Source organism: Lepidothrix coronata, unplaced genomic scaffold, assembly GCF_001604755.1.
Source record: "Lepidothrix coronata isolate B3197 unplaced genomic scaffold, Lepidothrix_coronata-1.0 Scaffold0, whole genome shotgun sequence".
NCBI classification, from domain to species: Eukaryota; Metazoa; Chordata; class Aves; order Passeriformes; family Pipridae; genus Lepidothrix; species Lepidothrix coronata.
This window is the reverse complement of record NW_016690180.1, coordinates 1428856-1449120: the sequence shown is the minus strand read 5'-3', so window position 1 is coordinate 1449120 and position 20265 is coordinate 1428856. Positions and strand designations below refer to the sequence as shown.

General features: G+C 37.8%; 1 protein-coding gene across 1 annotated transcript in view; it reads right to left on the bottom strand.

Moving 5' to 3' along the window:
* Positions 1-20265, bottom strand: part of SNX25 (sorting nexin 25) — a 74326-nt gene that overhangs the window by 36945 nt on the left and 17116 nt on the right. The window contains 4 exon segments of the mRNA XM_017836668.1: positions 1215-1285; positions 7077-7263; positions 8143-8315; positions 17647-17863. Of these exon segments, the coding sequence (XP_017692157.1) occupies positions 1215-1285; positions 7077-7263; positions 8143-8315; positions 17647-17863 (648 nt within the window).

Below are 20265 nucleotides of genomic sequence, written 5' to 3'. Positions count from 1 at the left end.
TCAATGGACCGGCTAGTGCAATTTCTGTTGGATTTTTTTTTTAAATATGGATAGAAGTCAGGAACCCATAAAAATGCAGAACCAACTTCACCACAGAATAAGTGAAACCAGATCTATAATCTTTTTGTATCTATTCTGCAGTACCAGGCACCTGTAGCTTCAGAAAAAACATCTTCTGTTCAGTGTTTAGAACACTGGATAGTTAAATAGATGAAATCAAGTGAGATAGAGAAGAGTGAGACAGTAATTAATTGTAGGAACCTAAACTGTATAAAAATATTCCCCAAATCAATTCTTGTCTCAAAAAGACCAATGGCAGCACAAATGGAAATACAGGCTTAACAAGATTGATTTTTCATAATGTACTCAGAGTTAACTTCCCTGTTTTCATTTTATTACTTTATGAAACATACTTTCCATTAAATTAACTTTCATCTGAGAAATATTAATACCAATATCTATAATGTACACTTGAATTAAAACCAGTGCCTACTTTTCCTTTTATCTTAGATTGACATAAGCAATATACCCTACTGGAATGCACATTGAGCTCTATTTTAGAATGTAAACAAAGTCTATTTGTCTAAGCAAAAATTTGGTCTGTAACTTTGCCATTAGTATCATCCCCTGAAGATATACCATAGTTTTGCTACATTTTGAGAACCATAAAAGCAGTATATATAACAAATGTAAGTACAAATATAAGATGCATGTGCTTTTAAAAAGGCAGATATTTCCAAAACATTGTGGAAGGATTTAAGAGCACTCTTTATTGTAACACAAAAATGAAGAGTCAAAATAAAGTCTGACTGAATTATGTTGTACCATTCCTTCTTCTGTCTTTTGAAAGGAGAACAGACTGAAACTCTGAAGAATGGATTGTATGAAAAAGAAAGAGGAAACAAGATTCTCAGCATATGAATTTGTAATGCCAGAAATCCTAGCTACAGCAAGCTGTAAAAAAAAAAAAAAAGAAATAAATGCATCATAGATATGACCTTTCTCATGATCCATCAGCTTAGGGTAGGGGGATAATCACACCATGGGAGTTTCTGGAAGATTCAGACAAAAGAAACATGTGAAATACTAAAGACATAGCATTCCTAAAATCTGTCTAAAAAACCCACACACACTGATTGCATATGTATGTCGGGAGTTCAAACAGCTTTTCAAAATGAAAATAACAGATGTGACTTAGCAAAATGGAATCTTACCTTTCTGCCTCTTCATTTGGGGAATATTGCTGATTGTGGTTGCCTGAACTATTTCCACTACAATTTGATACCTAGTTTTAAAAACAGTAGGGAATAAGGGTGAAGAGGGAGAAAAGAAGAAAAGATGGTATTAATTTTTTACAATGTGTTTCTCATACAGCACTTCAGAATTAATAAAAATCAAAACACTTCCAGCTCCTTCTCACCTAGAAACAGATTAATTTCTCAGTATACCTGCAACCCAAGGAGCAATGTGCACATGGAGTAGAGAAAAAACATTATCTTGAAACAAAAAGAAAACATCCAACTAACAATAATATTGCCCTCTTCTCTCAACTGCTGGTACTGAACAGATAGTTCATATTCAGTAAACACAGTGTAAAGTCACACTCTAAACATTAAATGTCAGCTTTCTGTAGGAAACTAGGATGGGATTTCAGTTCAAAAGTAAAGAGCTGTCTGTAAGGTTCTTCCAGCTAATGGACTCAATACATATATGGAGCATATATAGCTTAGGAAAAGCAAAAAATTTCACTTAAACTTGTAAAACATTAAAGTACTATGCTCCAGGAATAATTAAAACATGTTTATTACCTAAAAGTATACTACACATAACAGTAGACCACTAATCCAGCTAGCGAACTGAATTTTAAGTAAAACTGATTTTTCAACTAACAGGCACTATGCACTCAGCAAAGAAAATGACTGTCAGTTAAACCTTTCATAAATGTCAAAGACCTGGTCATAACAAACATTCAAATTCTTCTCAGTGCACTTACTTTGGTAGCTATCAATACTGGTAAGAAAGCAAGTATTATAGCGAATTTGCTAACTATCAAGTTAACTCCTAGATGAAAGCTGAAGCTCCTGCAAAGGCTGCTATTTCTGTGACTACTTTTTCTCCATTTAAGAAAGAACCTCTGATCCTTAAAAAATATTTCCCTTCTTCCACATAAATCTTTATTTCACCAACATCACTCAATTTCCTCCATTTCTCTTGCCTCCTATAACTCTTTTAGCATTTTGATTGTCTCCAGCTCTTTCTACAGACACACAGTTTTATACACACAATATACACTCACTCACAACTACACTTCCAGAATTAATTTTTTTTCTGCACCAATCTTTAGTCTACCCAAATCCTTCAATTATCAAGTTGAAACCTGAAAATCTGTTTGAAAAACTTTAATTTTTCTAACCCTATTTCCATTTGCCATTACTCTATCTTGGTTGTTTCTATCCACCACCACAGTTCTTGCCAAGTCCAGAGGAAGAACAACCCCATAGTAAGGGTGGCATTCTGGCGTGTAAAAGTCCCACAGCTATTTCCCTGCTCAGACAGACTTCCCAAATTGTTCAGGGCAGCTCACTTGGACTTCTGATGTCTTGGTTATGTGACCTGTAAATGCACTGCAACAACACTCATTCACCTCTCTCAGGTGTTGTAGGGTAACTGTGAATATTACAAATTTATCAAACTAGGTACAGAGAATCAAGTAAATACTGCACATGGAAGGTAGTTTCCACTTTTATCTTGCAACCTTTTTCCTTCTAAATGTACCCCCATTTGTTCACATTCATCGTTTTACATGTTTTGAATACCAATACTATAACACAGCATCTCTTTTTTTTTCTGTTCCTCATTGTATTATCTTAAGTATGGGAGATGCTCTGAGTTACATCCTCAAAGATACTATTTAGTCTGTTCCTCCTAAGTGCTAGGCTCTGGCTGTAAATACTCGATGAGACTGCTGTACAGCACTGCATCACAGAAACACTAGCCTAGATACACTGCCAGACCATGACCCTTTCTCCTTTAAAGTCTATTCCAAATATTCTAGCTGCTAGTGGTGTTGATGACCAAACATCTATGAAAATTTTAAATGTGATGTGTTAATTTAACTCTGAAGAAGTGACTGCACTTGATAAATTGGACCATTCATGGCCTCACATCCACATTACTTCTCTACCTTCCCACTTTTACCTCTTACCTATTTATCATATTCATGCCCTTCCCTCATTTCTTAAGTAAAAGATGATATAGAGCCAGTAATAATGGTCTTTCTTACAATGAATTCTTACCATGAATACCTTTCGCTGCTGTAATAATAAATAACAAAATAAATAGAATGGTGATCTTGAAAGCAGAAGAAAAACTATCCACCAGTTTATTTCCTTATCACTATTTGCTCTCAACTATGTTTTTAATTCAGTGTGCCTTTTATCTTTAGTCTTTTTCTGACAGACAAAGTAAATTTTTTTCACAGCTGATGTGGAAGAACTCATCTTTTCTTCCTTATTTGTAGCAGACTTCCAATTAATCCATGCTAACTTCAATCTAAGGGGAAATGAAGGTGAAATTTCACTGTTTAACTTTTTCTTCTTCAAAGACATAGGGATAACATACTTTGTGAAAACTTGATAACACTGGAATAAAAGTCTGCCTCCCTTCATGACAAGCAATAAAGAAATGAAACATTATGAAGAGTGAGTTTGAAGGACATTCATAGATAACCACACAGTGATTCCTTCTGTGAAAGCTTCACTGGTTCGTTTGGTTTTTTCCTCCCAAACAAATTCAAGTTTTCAGAAGACAAAGTTATGACAAAAAAAAAAAAAAAAGGACAAAATAGCTCCTCAGAAATCAGCAAATTAATTTTTATGAAAGGGATGTTCCAACAAAAACAATAGAGATAAGTTCTGCTAAGCAATAAAGTGACCGAACATTAGAGACCCACTACAGATACTAACAAACTACAAGTTCAAAAGTATCTCCAAAATTAAAAGTCGTTCCTGCACCATTTAAATAAGTTCTAAAATAAAAGTCATAAAAGAAATGCAGAAAATCAATACAATATTTCTTCTTACAGTAATGCTTCCAAGCTAGGAGAGAAACAAGATTTAGAAAATCCTCGTACCATTATTATCCTTTCAGAGAGAGCCATTTGCATGGCAGAGAGCTTTACACTTGCTTACAAGGAGATCTACACAGCCTCTCTCTCTTTTCTGATTTCCTGGCCAAGAACAACACACACCCTTCACCCAGAGGTTTCCACTGATCCAGCCAGGGATTTTCCCTGCTTTCCCCACCACAAATACCTGGTTTTCATCACAAGAAAGCCTAGCAAAACTTTGTTAATGAAATCAGTCTGGAAAGACGCCTTATGGCACTTCTCTCGAGTGCTCTCACGTGCATACATCAAGGAGCACCCAGGAGTCCATGCCTTCTCCACTGTGGTCAGTCAAGAGTCTCAGGAAATGTTTATCAGTGTCTCATGGCCTTTTGAATTGAGCAAGGTATTTTATGTTTATTTTATTAAATAGATAGTAATCAATCTGCAAAGTTAAGTATGGCAAGAAAGTTTCATACAAAAATAATGAGTTTCCTAGCAGCTGTAGTGCCTTGGGATAAATTTCCCTCAAAGCTAAATCTACACAGAAAATTGCTACTACTTATCTCTGTTCTTTACCAAAATGTTAGGTGACAGCATGAGCAGTAACAGGAGGAGGCTTACAGTTCATGAATGCCACACGTGGCTTAAAATAGGCACTGAAAAATTATTGCCAAATAAAAGCAAGGAAAGGAATTCTTGATGAACAGATTATTACCCAGAATAGCATCTAACTGGGAAACCTATTTGTGTACACAATGCCAGTAATTTATTTGTTGTAAGAAGAAAACTGGAAGCATTTTCCCCATTCCCACCACTCCAATAGACGCTTCCTGTGCTTCTCAGTGATAATTGCACAGCAGCTTATTTATTTCTTCCTCTAACTCCTTCTTGATAGATTTTCCCTGTGGTTCATGAAGAATTACAACTAATTTTTTTTTTTTAATCCATACACCATATAGGGATCACTGTTTGGTTTTCTTGATGCAAATCTGTAAAGTGTCACTGGTTAATCATAAAATCTTTGCTAAATATACTACACAAATTTGAGATGACTACAGGTTGGCCCATCTCTCTCTGAGTGCTCCCACAGTGCTGGAGCCCAAATAGAACACGAATACCTTCTCCCAAAGCGAAATGCTCTTTAACCACCATCTCAGAGACTGGCTTTATACAAAACGAGGAAGGAAGAACAATGCCTCCAAAATCAAATACTATTTCTCTTCAAAAAGACGATATATTTTCTCAGACATTTTCTATTAAAATACTGATCAGGCTCAGACTGATCAACATTTTGTAGAGTGTAGAGGAACACGTTTCAAAATGATGACAGCTGGACTCCACAGGCTAGAAAGTTAAAATGTAAGTGCAGCAAAAACCACACTATTTCATAAAGCAAACCTGCTCTCTGGTATTGCAGAGCACAATTTCAAGTGACCTATCAGCTAAAAAGAGAACACATTGAGCATTAATGTGCTTGCACAACAACAACAGAAGAGTTGGGTTTCTTTTGAAGCAAGCAGATCCATTAGTGTGATTATGCTAATAAATATGTCAATTAGGTTTTAGGAAGAGTCTAATAGAGACTAATTTCTGCTCTCAGGAAAGACACACTGTCCCAGAGTAAAGAGCAAATTTTACAGCAGATGAACAATAAGTAGCCAAGCAACAGAATCATTTCACCATCATCTAAATGTATTTTCCTATCTCAGAAATGCAAGTGGTTTCAGAATCAAAGACAAGAACAAGAGAAAGTACAATGTTTTTATGCAGTCCACATGCTTCATCTTGGTTAGCCATTTCTTAGCCTGATCAAGCCAACTCTAATGGAAGTTCAGAGTCACAACAGATAACACAGAATGCACCAAACAATGCTGATATGCCCATGTATTTCAGCTGTTGCTGCAGCCATTTAAGAAGACAAAGCTGACCTGCAGCAGCAACAGAAGGGAGTTGAGAAGAAATTCCAGTTCTGGCTGGTGGTAAGAGATTAGGACAAACACTCTGGAAATGGCTTCAGCAGCCCTCCAAAGCTTTGCTCTGCTCAACAAAACCAACTCAAGGACATCTAGAGAGGTTCTAAAACAGTAGTATCTCCATTCCCTGCTTCCCAATCATTTGTTCCTTATCCTTTCATATATCTCAGAAATCAGCTCAGCTATAAAGATAAGGCAAGCATAAAACACTGGTTCTTGGGCAAGCAGGTTTGACGTACAAGTAATATCTCATGTTAAGATTCAAGATATAAGTAGAAAGAGATGAGATGGGGGTTGGAATGCGTATGAAAGTGACCAGGTGCTATTTGCATTAGAAAACAGGAAGATCAAACAAACCCATGATATGCAGGAGCTCAGTGGTGTTTTTTTGATCTTTAAGGAATTCTTCAGATTTCATTAACATGTTTGAGAAGGACGCAAGTGGCAAACACCTCCCTGCAATAGTCCAAGAATACATCTTATCCAGTGGCAAAATGTGCTGGAACTCAAACTCTTCTTTCCATGTTACAGAATCATAGCAAGCTGTTCTGAATGCTCAGTGTCCCTAGGGTCACAACAGTTCTCAGCCACCAGACCACTGCAGTCAGTCATAATTCATAAAGATAATGAGGAGATAACCACACATGCTAGTGGAAATTCAACATATTATTTCATCTAACTCTGCAGAAGCAAGCTGTAAAGAAGAGTCCAGTGTCCCTTTCCTACTTTTCAAGCATTTATACCTTTCAAAAGTACAGCCATCTCCAGTATACTACTAAGCAGCATTTTTATGCATTTTCTGCCACTGAGCTAAAACGCTGACTATATGAGAGATCTAACAAATGTTGTGGCTTATCATCCTTACTCTCTCTGCTTCACCAAACAAAAAGAAATCTAAAATTAAAAAGAAAAATCACAATTCATTCAAAACTCAGTAATTGGCTGGAAAAGAAGCATGTTTAGTTTTGAATGAGCTACAGTGAAACATTAAATACCTCAGTTGTTTCAGGAACTCAACATCGGAGCTGCTGTTGATGAGCTTGATGAACTCCTCATAAGAAGGAGCATATGTGTAGTCTTTCTTCTGATGCTCATTCATCTGTTCTCTGTACTCCAGCTGGCTGAGTAGCATTCGGTTAATATAATCTGGATCACTCAGCAGTTCCACCACTGGTTTCAGTACTGAAGAAGAAAAATATTTTAAAACAAAATCCTTATGCTGAAGAATAACTGCTGTCTTTCAAAAGAAAATTGTAGATAAAAGGCAAAAATTTTTATGCAAGCTGATAAAAATCCAAAAATACAAAACCGGTCTTCTGGAACACATAGTATAATTGAGATTCCATGTACCTTCCTGATAAAATTGTTTGTTCTATTGTGCAAACTGATGCACATTGACAAAGCTGAGCTCTATTCAGAAAATTCCAAGTGCTTTTGTTCTTCCTTCTGTGTGCTTTGAAGGCTATGACATTATAGCCACTATAAATGAAAATTTAAAAGTAAACAGAATCACACAATATACTTGAGACTTCGAAATTTCTGAATTTGACTTCAGTGACATAAAACATGCATAGTGTATTTATAATCACAATAAAGTGTATCCGATAAAATAAAGAGCAAAACAAATCCCTCGATTAAAAAAACCACACTAGATAAATCAAAGTCTAAAATAATGAACTAAACCTAATATCATGATTCAGTTATAAACACATCCTAAAGTCTATGGATTCTATGTATCTGAATATAAAAGGGCAGAATTATTCATATAAGCACTAAAAATAATGCCAAGGAAAACTGCAAAAGTGTTCCTCTATGAAAAAAATAGAAAGTGGGAAAAGACAAATTGTGTTTTATCCTAAAATGTGCTAAACAGCCTGGCATCAAGTCAGGAGAGTTAAGTAAGTACATGCTTGATTTTGAGAATTTAAAGTGTCTTACTGGTTATCAAAGTAATTTAATTTCAGAACGTAAAAGTAGAGCATAAAGATATATATAATGAAGTTTGTAATTGCTAATATTGTATAGGTGCAAATGGTTAATCATCTCTGATCTTAGATCTACCTTTTGTTGCAAGTATTTCTGCAAGGACTATGCGCAAGCTGACAGATTGGACATCCTTTGAGGGCAGGAGACAATACACCAGGACTTGAGAACATTTTTGCAGAAATCTTACTTCTTCATCAGAGCTCCTCAAGCATGAGTGCAGCAAAAAAGGTCTTGGTGGATCTTCCTGCCTAAATGGAAAAAAATAAAAAAATAATAATAATAATAATAATAAAAAAAGATAAAGGAAGAAAAGAAGAGAGAGAACTTACAGATCACTTGTATCATGATCAGTCACTAACTGATAAAATGCTGCAGCATGAAGCACTGGGTGGGTGCTGTGCACCACTGAACACACACAGCAACATGCTGCTGGGTGAGCAAGCCCATGATAGCACAGTGTGTTGTTTGCCGATTTCTCATAAACAGGTTTTCAGATGACAGCTCTGAAAGAAACAAGGAGCAAACCTTCTGTGCCCAATGCTGTTTCACAGGTGCCAATGTTTTTCCGGACTTCTCAGAACACGTTTGACAGAATGCTGCACCTTTTCTTTAATACAGAAAAAACTGTAGAAGCAGAGACAAGGTACCCTAGCAGTTATTTCATGGCCACATGCCTGATGTGCTCCAGTCCATTTTAACAGCAAGGTGACCAAGCCAGTGGTTACAGCAAGACAGACACAGTGTCACCTGAGAGATGCCCTGGTAATTTACAAAGGCAGCCAGAACTGGTCTTCAGTAGAAGGCTCTAAGTTGCTACAAGGGCTTGGATCTCATACCAGTGCCTCCTCCCATTTTCCATAACATCTGCTTTCTTCCCAGATCTGGAGGCTGCTGTCCTGGTTAGTCAACTGACTCTTACTCACAGAGCTGCTCCAAGCCCATCGCCTCTGTATGTGAAAAAGTGACCAAGAACTGTATACAGTACAACCAAAAGTTTTCAGCTAGACGCTGCTGTATGGCCACTAGTAACAGGCAGCATTGTTTAACAACTGATTTTTCCCTCTCAGTCTGGGAGGATGAAAATATGTTGGAATAGTAACAATAATTGTAATTTTGTTCTAATAATACAAGTAATTTGCCTTAAGGTGATGAAAATAAGTTTTATAACTAAGTTGCAGTACAACATGAATGTAAAGATGACATTTGGTTTTGATTTGACTGAAGCCTCTTATTCAATTACAAATCAAATGTTTTGTTTGCAAAGGTGGATCATGGAGGGGGTTTCAATTGTTATAAGTAAGAGAAATTTTGAAACAAGTCCCTCAGAACAGCTTGGATGTAAATACTCTGTTCTGAGGAGCAGTGGTTTATGAAGATGATGTGTAATCTCCATTATCAACCAGCCCAGGTGGTACAGCTGACTGAGCTCAGAAAGATGTTTACCTTGTTCTGGTAGGATCTTTTCTCTGTGGCAGCTAAATATGTAGTTATTTTCCTCAGTGCATTTCCATTTCTCTTGCATATTCCATACATATCCTAAAGCCTCCTCTACACCACATCAAACATTCCCCATCATGTTCTCCCCTAAAGGCATTCATTATCTATCCAAAACCAGACATGCCCCAGGCAGATCACTGACAAAGTCTGGGTCATTTACCTACAGCCACCTCTTACTGTGGAAATAAAGTCTTTGTTTTCCAGACAGGTTGTCGCACCCAAAGTCAGCCACCTAGAAACACAGCCAGAAGCATACGCAAAATGCTGGCAAACAGGATGACTTACAGGAAACATAGAATAGTTAAGGTTTAAAAAGATCTTTTAGATTGACAAGTCCAGCCATTAACCCAGGACCATCAAGTCTACCACTAAAGCATGTCCTTAAGTGCCACATCTACATGGATTTTTAACACTTTCAGGGACAGTGATTCCACCACTTCCCTGGGCACCTGTTCCAATGCTTGACCATCCTTTCAGTGAGAAAGGTTTTCCTACCAATCTAAACCTTCCCTGGAACAACTTGAGGCCATTTCCTCTTGTCCTGTCACTTGTTACCTGGGAGAAGAGACCAATCCCCATCTGGCTACAACCTCCTTTCAGGTAGTTGTAGAGAGTGATAAGGTCTCCCCTGAGACTCCTCCAGGCTAAACAACCACAGCTTCCTCAGCCATTCCTCATAAGACTTGTCCTTCCCCAGCTCCATTGCCCTTCTCTGGACAGGCTCCAGCACCTCAACATCTTTCTTGCAGTGCGGGGCCCAAAACTAAACACACAGGATTCCAGGTGCGGCCTCACCAGTGCTGAGGACAGGGACTATCACTTCAGCTGGTTCCTGTGTATTAGCAGCAATACAGAGTTAGAACTAAACGCACGTGCAAAGCATGAAACAGAGCCACAATGCACATAAAATTTCACTGAACTGAGATTAGTCTTCTTTGTCTTCGGTATCTCTCTACAAGTCTCCTGAGGAATGCCAGTCTGTTTGGGACTGCAAACACACTGAAGCATTAACTGCATTTATAATATCACCCATGCAAGATAAGTCTGTCTCCCTGTTGTACAGATTTATTCCCAGTCAAGAGCCAACACGTACAGCTTCTCCTAGTCGGACCTATGCCAGGACTTTTCTGACACACAGTCAACAGAACACAAATGGAAAATAGAACAGAATAAACAAGTACATAGACAAATATTTGATTCTTGCCCTTCTAATTTGTCTAATGTGTTCTTGCCTACAGGAATGCAAGGGAGGGACAGAGTTGCATAGTCTTCAGTTTACAGGCCATTTAAGAAAATTTCAATTTTTTTCCTGGAGTTATCTCCATTACCTAAGAAGACAGGAATCTCTAGAAGAGGAATTCTTTCAATGGTTTTCCTAGACAAACTGTATCTAAATGTGATCTAAAAAGCAAGAGGAAAGATTTTTATGAAAAAATAGAAAAACAAAATCTTCAGGCAATTAAACTCTAAACAAGCCTTGCATATCAGTGCTAAATGGTTGTGTCAACAAATCCTGAAGTTTTCACTGCTTCTGGGCAAGAGAAATAAAAGGAAGACTGAAAGCAGGAGAGGAAGCACGAGGGGAGGCTTAACAGCTACAGCACAAATCAATATGCCAGTGATAAAAGACAAGACAAGACATACAGCTTATATCCTCCTTTGCATGTATACAGGAAGCATTACACTTCTATCTGTCTCAATATTACCATTGATCAGCTTGCAGGGAAATACTGTGTGTCAACAAAAGGTCTGCCCAGTAAACAGCAACTCTTTTAATTTTGGCTTCCCCTTTAGTGATACACATAAAAAAGGGAGAAGTGGGCAATCACAGAACTATTAACATCACTGCTCAGTTACCAGACCATGTCTGTTTACTATCTTGGAGCAGGAGCTAAGATGTCCTGATCAGGCATAATATTAAGGCTTGATATAAAACCCAGATCTTCAACTCTGTAGGAACGTGGCATTGTTCATTTTGCAGAGACCAACAGGAAAAGTAGAAATTTAAGTGCAGCCCGCACGCACATACCCAAAGCAGGCTCTCTCCAGTGTCAATAAAGATATTAAGCACTATTAAATAACCTAAATAGTAACAGAGACATTATTTCTCTTCCCATCTAATTTTGAGCATGTGTTATTAGGACTGTGTGGTTGGATTTTCCAAACAAAAGGTCACTTAGTAATCATAGAAAACTCTGAACCAAAATTGTGCGCAGATATTTTTAGAGAAAGCTTTGAAAGCCCAGCCAATTATCCATAAATTCTGAGCACAACCGTGTGCAGTGAACTAATATAAATGTGGCACTCCAGCAAACAGTTCCAAAACAGGCATGATACAAGCTTTGTAAACCAGGCTCATCTAATCTGCTTTAGGCAATACACAAATAATGGCAAGTGGCAACTTAATTCATTTGTGTCTTCTTGAACAATCAAGACTGAAGTAATGGTGACATTTATTGGTCTATCAAGACACAGGTGACTTCAGTGATTTAAAACAGTAGACAGAACTCTACACAATATGCTTACAGATCATATCCATCTTCACTCCCCCATGAGCTACAAAGCCAGCCTTAACGTTGCCCAAGTTTCCTTTCTGTAATTTTCATTTTATGAAAAGCCTGCTTTGAATTTTTAAGACTATCCAATACTTTTTCATAGTGTCAGAAAGCAAAGGGATTTCCTTCAGCTGCCCCTCAAAGCACTGGAAGGTAGAGCAGCAGAATATGAATATAGAACCATAGACAGGGCCTCCCAAAGTGAATTCCTTTGTACTAGGTCTGTTCTAAGCTGTACTTTTCTCTGGGAACAAAATGACACCTACTGGAACTATCCTTGCTCTGAGACTGCTTTGTGCAATTACTGACTGTGTATCCCACTGAATGTCATCAATATTAGAACTTTACCCCTTACTGCTGCAAACCTGCAAGTTCGTCCAGCATTTTATAAAGGAAAGAAGAACAGCAGATTTGCTGTGGTATTGCTGAAGACACTACAAGTGTTATAGAAATATCATAATTTCCTTTTCCATAACCATAACTAAACAATTCTGCACTAATATCAGCACCTCCTTAACAACAATCCTTCATTTCTCAGGAATGCAGAACCCACAGCTGTTCCATAATACTGAACTATCACCTGGGCTTCCAGTTTTCCTAATACACTGACCTCATGGAAATCTCTTTTTTTTTTTTTTTCCTAGGATCTACTCTCGATATCCACATTTTTGACCAGGACCATCTGGTAACTCTCTCTACTGTAAAGACTCAGGAGTATTAAAAGACTCCTGGTATTTGTGGTTGGGCATATGCTCCTGATGAAAGGCATCTTTGAAGAACATGATATGTCAGTCTGCTTTGAAATTAGGAAGAAAGCAACTAAATAAATTATGCACACACCCCTCTTCCCCTGAACAAAAAAAAAGAAAAATACACACCAAAAAACTCCAGAGCATCTTAAAAAGCATTAACAACTCCTCTACAGGAAATTACTTCAGGGTTCTTTTTTCCATTAAATAAATAGATAGAGAGATCACAAAGTGTTCCCTTCAGCCTTGTGATTTCTTTATTTAGTCTTTCAAGAGAGAGTCTTGCAGAGATACATTTAAGTCTTAATCAGTACAATTGTGAGTTGAAGTGCACATGCAACTCACTCTAAATGACTGGCATCAGTATATTCAACATTCACCACGCACTTCCATTAAACTGATTCTGAGAACTACCAGAACCACAGGCAGGCTGCATCTCTTCACTTGTATCACCCTCAGAGCTCTAAACTTCTTGACAGTGCAGCAAAGTAAAAATTGTTTGATCTATTTGAGCTTTCTAAGAAAGGAAAAAAATAAATTTAGACCTTTACAAGCCAGAATAACACAATACACCCGAAAAAAAAGTACCTACTGAAAAAAAAAAAAAAACCAAACAAAAAAAACCCAAACCCACAACTCTGAAAACAAACCACATCAAACCCAGAAAGCACAAGGACAAAGCCAAACCCAAAATTTCCACAGCTGCCATTTTATCATGATAAATCAGCAAGCTTTATAAATCACTTCAACTAATGCTTATTGTGAATAAAATTATTTACACGTGCCACAGCTACCTCTTTCAGGAAAAAGCATTTGATACGTCACACTAATAACAGATGCAAAGAGTGTACAAATGGCTTACAAGCTTTGGAATGACCACATCAGCACCAGGACATCCTAATGCTTCTTGTGGTGTCTAGGTTATATTCAACCACTAACAGAAACCCCAAACTTCCAACACTGAAGCTTGAGAGCAGTGGTGAGCCTTAGACCTGGTGCTACTCATGAGTTGACTTGAATAATCTGCTCTTGGCTTTTTGTTACTATTTTCTTCACAGCACCTTCGTACAGCTGCTCCCATTGCAAAAAATATCTACAGTTTCATACTAATCCCCTTGATACACCTTTCCAGAGGCTGATTGTGAGAAGCAGTTCTGGATATTCCTGGTTTGTGGGTGGCAAATGGAATTACAAAAGAAAAACAAGACTTGTGGGAGGAGTTTAGTTGCTATCCAGGTAACTTGGATGTATCTACAGGATTAACCAAATTAAATCTAAGTGCTTAAACTCCCTTTGCATCAGTCTGCTCTTGATCAGTTTGTGGTGGCAGCACCTTTTATTTTAACTATCTTATCACAACACATACTGAAATCACAAAAAATTGAAGTTATATATCCTATACATGGGAAGGTATTCACATGGGCTAAGAAAATTATGAACTGAGTTCATAATTCTATGTATTACCCTGTCAGTAATACCTAGAAAACAAAAGGAATATTATCTAAACATGAATGATACAAACTTTAATCCCCAAACTGCTTATCATATTGATCACTCAAACAGTAATTTCCCCACAGCACTCTCCCCACTCATACTTTTCAAGAGTTTTGAGCTCTTAACTATGGGTTCTGAATCAGCCCTAGAAGCAGCCCCCAGGCACTAACATTGCTAAGTTTGGGCACACATATACATAAAAACACTTCAGAGTATCTCCCATCAGAGATTGTGTAGCAGTCAACTATCCAGAAGTAGCCCGCAATACCATGTATTCGTATTTCTAGAAACCAATTCTTCCTCTGTCTTTGGGATCAAAGGTGCCCCAACTGTGGGTTAAAGACAGTTTACGACCAAAAAATGTAGGAAAAAAAATAGTAGTAATAATAGTAGTAACGACGACAATAAGAATAATAAATCGACATCCCCGTGACCTCTTCTTTGAGGTTTGTTCAAAAAGCACTGCTTGTCAGGGGGTTCAAGAAGAGGCAAGGATTACTACCTTCACAACCCACTTGCCTACTGTACTGGTTTTGGCTGGGGTAATTTTCTTCACAATGGCTAGTGTGGGGCTACATTTTAGATTTGTGCTGAAAACCACGATGATAATATACAGATGGTTTTGTTATTGCTAAGCAGTGCTTTGGACAGCATCAAGGCCCTTTTCTGCTTCTTGAATCATCCTGATGCGGGGGGGGGCACAAAAAGTTGAGAGGAGACACAGCTAGGACAGCTGACCTCAACTGACCAAAGGAATATTCCATACCATATGACATCATGCTCAGTATATAAAGGTGGGGAAAGAAGAAGGAAGAGGGGGACATTTGAAGTGATGATGTTTGTCTTTCCAAGTCACTGTTACATGTGATGAAGCCCTGCTCTCCTGGGGATGGCAGAACACCTGCCTCTCCATGGGAAGTGGTATATGAATTCCTTGTTTTGCTCTGGTTGCATGTGTGGCTTTTCCTTTACCTATTAAACTGTCTTTATCTCAACCATGCGTTTTCTCACTTTTACTTCTCCCATTCTCTCCCAAGGCCACTGGTGGGTGAGTGAGCAGTTTGCATGGGGCTTAGTTGCTGCCTGGGGTTAAACCACGACACCTACTTATTTCACGTAGGGAAATCTTATTTTGCCTATGCTGCACCCAGCACAGGATTTTATTTATCAAATATTAATTGTTCTGTAATAATACCTGAGGCAGTTATTCTTAGCCCACAATAAGCATAAGGGAACTGCCTCTTCCTTTCACGTGGACAGCTTCACAGAAAGACTCTTACTTTGTGTTTGTACCTTGCTAAGTCCTTCTAACACGATTTCATCTAGAAGAATAGCTATCTCTTACTTTCAACAAACATGCTACCAGAGAAAGATTACATTCCTGGCATCACTCAGCAGCACAAATTTCATCTGTAGTGTGTGAGCACAATGTCACCTCTCTGCTGACTTTGCCATAGTACATACAAAGCATTTAAACCCTCTCTCCATCTGCCAAGAAACAGTGAGCCCTGCACAACTTCCATACAGCTCCCTGGTCCAAGTTTGGATGAGGAGCATGAGGATATTCCAGTGCTTCACAACTTGTATCATGCAGCATCGTGCTGCTGATCTATCAGGCACATTAAAACCAGATCTACCTCCCCGTGAATTCACAGCCTTCCTGTGAAAAACAGTCAGTGGATCCAGTTCCAACCCCTACAAATTCAAGTGGGGTTGGTTTGGGGTTTTTTTGTTTGTTTAACCCGCTATCACATTAATGCTTGACAGGATTTTTTTCACTACCATGTTAATGCATCCTGCCTTATTCAGCACTGACTAAGTGCCTTTACCACTCCCATGTGAAAAAGTTAACTGGAAAATAACCAAGAGAATTCATTTTAGCTCTATATAGTGACAATAACAATCCAACAAAGACCAGATGAAGTGGTCATAACTCTCAGTAGACAAGATATCTCATCAATAATCAGCATTAATAATATTTAATAATTCTGCAATTCTAGATTCTACATCCCCAGCTTCAAACAGAAAAACATGTAGATTTAAAATAAAAAAACTTTAAAATCAACATCCTCATTCTTTAACTGTTCAAATCAAACTCTTCCCAAAAGCAAGTGCTTGACTGTGATAAAGGACAAGTGCAAGCGTAATACTTAAAAATCAAGGAGCACACTTAGGAGCTTTACCTGACCAAGAGATTTCTACCACATTCCAGAGCTAAAAGAAAGTAGTACCTGGAATTCAATGCAAGATTACTGCAAAGTAAATACACCTTTATTTCTTCTTTTCTTGAACACAACCACCCTTTAGTTTCTTTTCCATCTTTACTTTTTCTACACATTAGCTGACTGAGAGCTGAGGTCTACTACAAATATGTTAACCCTATCTTCTGCTCCAGAACAGAAAGAAGTGTCAATGCTAACAGACAGATTGGTCACTAACAGATTACCGTAGACCTTTTTTCTCTGAAGGGATGTCAAAAAAATGTGAATCTAACTGTAGGCAAAACTACTGCACAGAATAAATTACAGTCTATATCTGAATGATCAAAGCATATTTCAATTTGGATAACTAAAATGATGTAAGCACAGACATAAGCCCGAATTCCATGCACAATTAGACAAATTGTGCATTCAGATGTGGGAACTGCATAGGCTAAGAGTTCCCATTTGCAATTACAGTTTGGGTGCAATTCTAGTACTCAGTGGAGAGCTGACTTTTTCAAGTGGACAACATAGAGGAAATTCATGAAATTAGCAAGATGACTTACACAAAGAAAGAAAATACAGTCAACTATTTTTCCAGTAGAAAAATCTTGCTACTGCAGGACAGGTCACTTAGAAAAATCACAAGACTTTGCTTCCTGGGGCTAGAAGAAATGGAAAGTTGAATGGAATTAACCTTGGTGCTATTTTGGGAAAGGTGCAAATAACAATCTTCTTGTCTGTTGACTGCTTTGACAGCACCCCTTCTTTCCCTTGCAGGTTGACACTACTTTGCAGGAACTGCTCACACAGCCCACCTCCTACTGTGAGCAAAGGATTCAAGGATGAAACAGAAACAGCAGTGAAGCCAAATTCTGAGAAAAAGGAGCACAGGTGTTTCCTTGCACAGGTCTCACAGATACCCTGAAGCGTGCTTGATCTCTAAAACTGGTAATAAGCTTGGACTATTTTCTTTATCAGTTCTCTACAAAAGCGTTACACTCTTCATTACTTTGATATAGCACATCTGAAAGCAAAGAGAAAAGCAGAAAATTCCAGTGAAATGCAGAGTTTTGTTTTTACCTGGCATTGGCTCCTTTAAGGTCACAGAAGTGCGAGAGTAAAGCTTTCACTACATCATTGCAGACAACTTTAACTACATCAATGTGACTCAGCCTCTGTCGCAGCTGCTTGGCAATCTCCCAAAAGTCTTCAGATAGCAGCTGGTACAGCTGCCCTTCATCTCTGCTGAGTTGCCCATACCAGGACAGGATGTAATCTCTATAGCTGTAGTCAAACACTGAAAGGAGAAACAAAACAATTAATAGCAAAAATTGCAAAATTAGAAGGCACATCCAGATAGGAAAAATATAATGTTCCACCTTCCTCCTCAAAAACTGGATGGGTAATAGGCTTCATAACTCATTTTGGGTTTTATGTTCTTGCCAAAGAAAGTAAGGTTGGTGAGGTTACAGCAATCTGCACCTAACAGGTTACTGGAGGTCACTTTGCAAAGCAAAGCCTGTAAGTGGATTTGCTCAGACAGTCAGGTTACCAGCTACACACAAACCTCAGACTAATACCTGTCTCTCAACCGTGGCTTTATATATGGTTTTATGAACTATCATATAATCTGACTGTGGCTAAACTGTTGCAGACGAAAGTAGCCTTCAACAGTCTCCAAGGTTGCAGTTAAAAGGGCAGGTGGTAAGATTCTTGGATTTCAAAAGACATATAACAGCCCCAGAAAAGTACATTATAGGATCAGAAAAGCTAAAAGAGAACAAGTAGATTAGTGAGACTACATGAACTTCAAAACTGACGAAGCATTCCAAATCATATCTATAGGCAACCACCAAGATTACTGTAATTTCAAGTCCCATGGCAACACCATCTTCTACCATTATGACTTTTCTTTCAGACAACATTTGTGTGTCTATTTATCAGTTTTTACTGCTATTTCACACTAGCAGATGTCCCTGGAGGTATGAGAGGGAGCAGGACGTGTTCAGGGAGCATGAACTGTGTTTAGCAGTTACAACAAGATAAGGAAAAAGCTGGGATTGCAAGAGTCAATTTGCATCTGCCAGAGGGATAATAAAAAAAGGGGAATAAAGTTGTATGCCTGATAATCTGAGCAGCTTCTTTACCAGATATCTTGATGTTTTCATGACTTTTTATATCAAAAGTACACCTCATCTGTCAATGTAAGCCTGCAGTACAAAGTAATCATATGACTCCACTATTTCTTACTTTCCACTTTGATAGAAGTTGTTTGTTTGGCAGTTTACTGAACTATTAAAATTTCCCTGGCACTGTGAAAGTGAACTATTAGCATACTAATAGAACAACAACTTAAACTGAATACTTTTGCCTGCCTTTTCAGGCAAAACCAGCAAACCTCATCCAATATCACCTTGTTAAACACATTTCAAAAGAAATGGCTAAACTTGATAACAGTTTCCAGCCAAATGCTTCATAAATCAGCTTCCTCACATTTATAAAGAAAGTAGCCAAGTCACTTCAATGAGCATGTTGAAATATATAGTTAAAAGCCTTTTGCTAAGTCATTTCAAGGCTTTTTAATCAATAATTCAGAAAAAAAACCCCACAGATCAATAAACAAATAAATAAAATGTTTGAAGTATTTATTCTTTTTCCTGATCTAGAAGAGAAAAAAATATGCAGAGCCATATTGCAGGATGGGAACTTTCAATATTGAAACATATCCCATTGCATTACTTTTCTAAAATAGAAGAAATCATTTCATTGAAAACTCTCACCTGCAAATACTACAAAGTGATAAAAACAGTTATAAAAAGTAGTGGTCTCCTGATAAGCAAGGTGAGGAACAATCCATTGATACACCAAAGATCAACTGGGAACAGCATTTTAAAAACTGAAGTTTTTTTATTTATCTCAAATCTCCCATTGCAATACCCATTTTAGGTATCTAGTTTTCCACAGTAATCCCCATGTCCTTCTGCAGACATCTTTTTCTTATAGCTTAGTTACTCTCTTCTGTTGCAAGATCCTAAATGCCGTAGAAAGCTGACCACAGCACAAATTCTTCCTTTTCACCTACTCTGCAAGAGACCAGTAATTTCTCAAGCGCATTCAAAACACACTGCATTGTGGGATTTGTTATCATCATCACTGGCAATTAATGACTTTTTCAGATTTTCTTACAGACACCCTCTCTACCTTTTGCAAAGTAGCAGATTTCTCCAGCACCTTTTGCCTAAGAAGAGAAGCCATGCATGGAGAAGTGGCTCCTACAGATGTCTACTCAACAGAACTCTACAAAGCAAGAGTACAAGATACAAGAGCAAAACTCATATTCTGATCCCTTAGACTATATTATCTTTCAGAACACTATGTATTCCCAATAACTCTTAATTTATAACTCTGTTTCTAAGCAATTCCTCCCCAAAATGAACTCAGTTTCTAGCACAGTACATAATACACATTTTTTTATTTATTTTAGCTGCTCATGACTTCTGTCACATTCAGTGGTACATCTCTGTACTCTAGGAAAGTACAACATTCAAACTAATTAGAACTCTTATATCAGAGAACAACTCCTGTAACTTTACTACACTCCCAACTGAAACACCTGAAGCAAGATCTATTATGGTGGGAAGACTCCTGCTCAAACAAAGCAAGGCGACACCACTTTAAACCATATTTTCCTGCACCTAT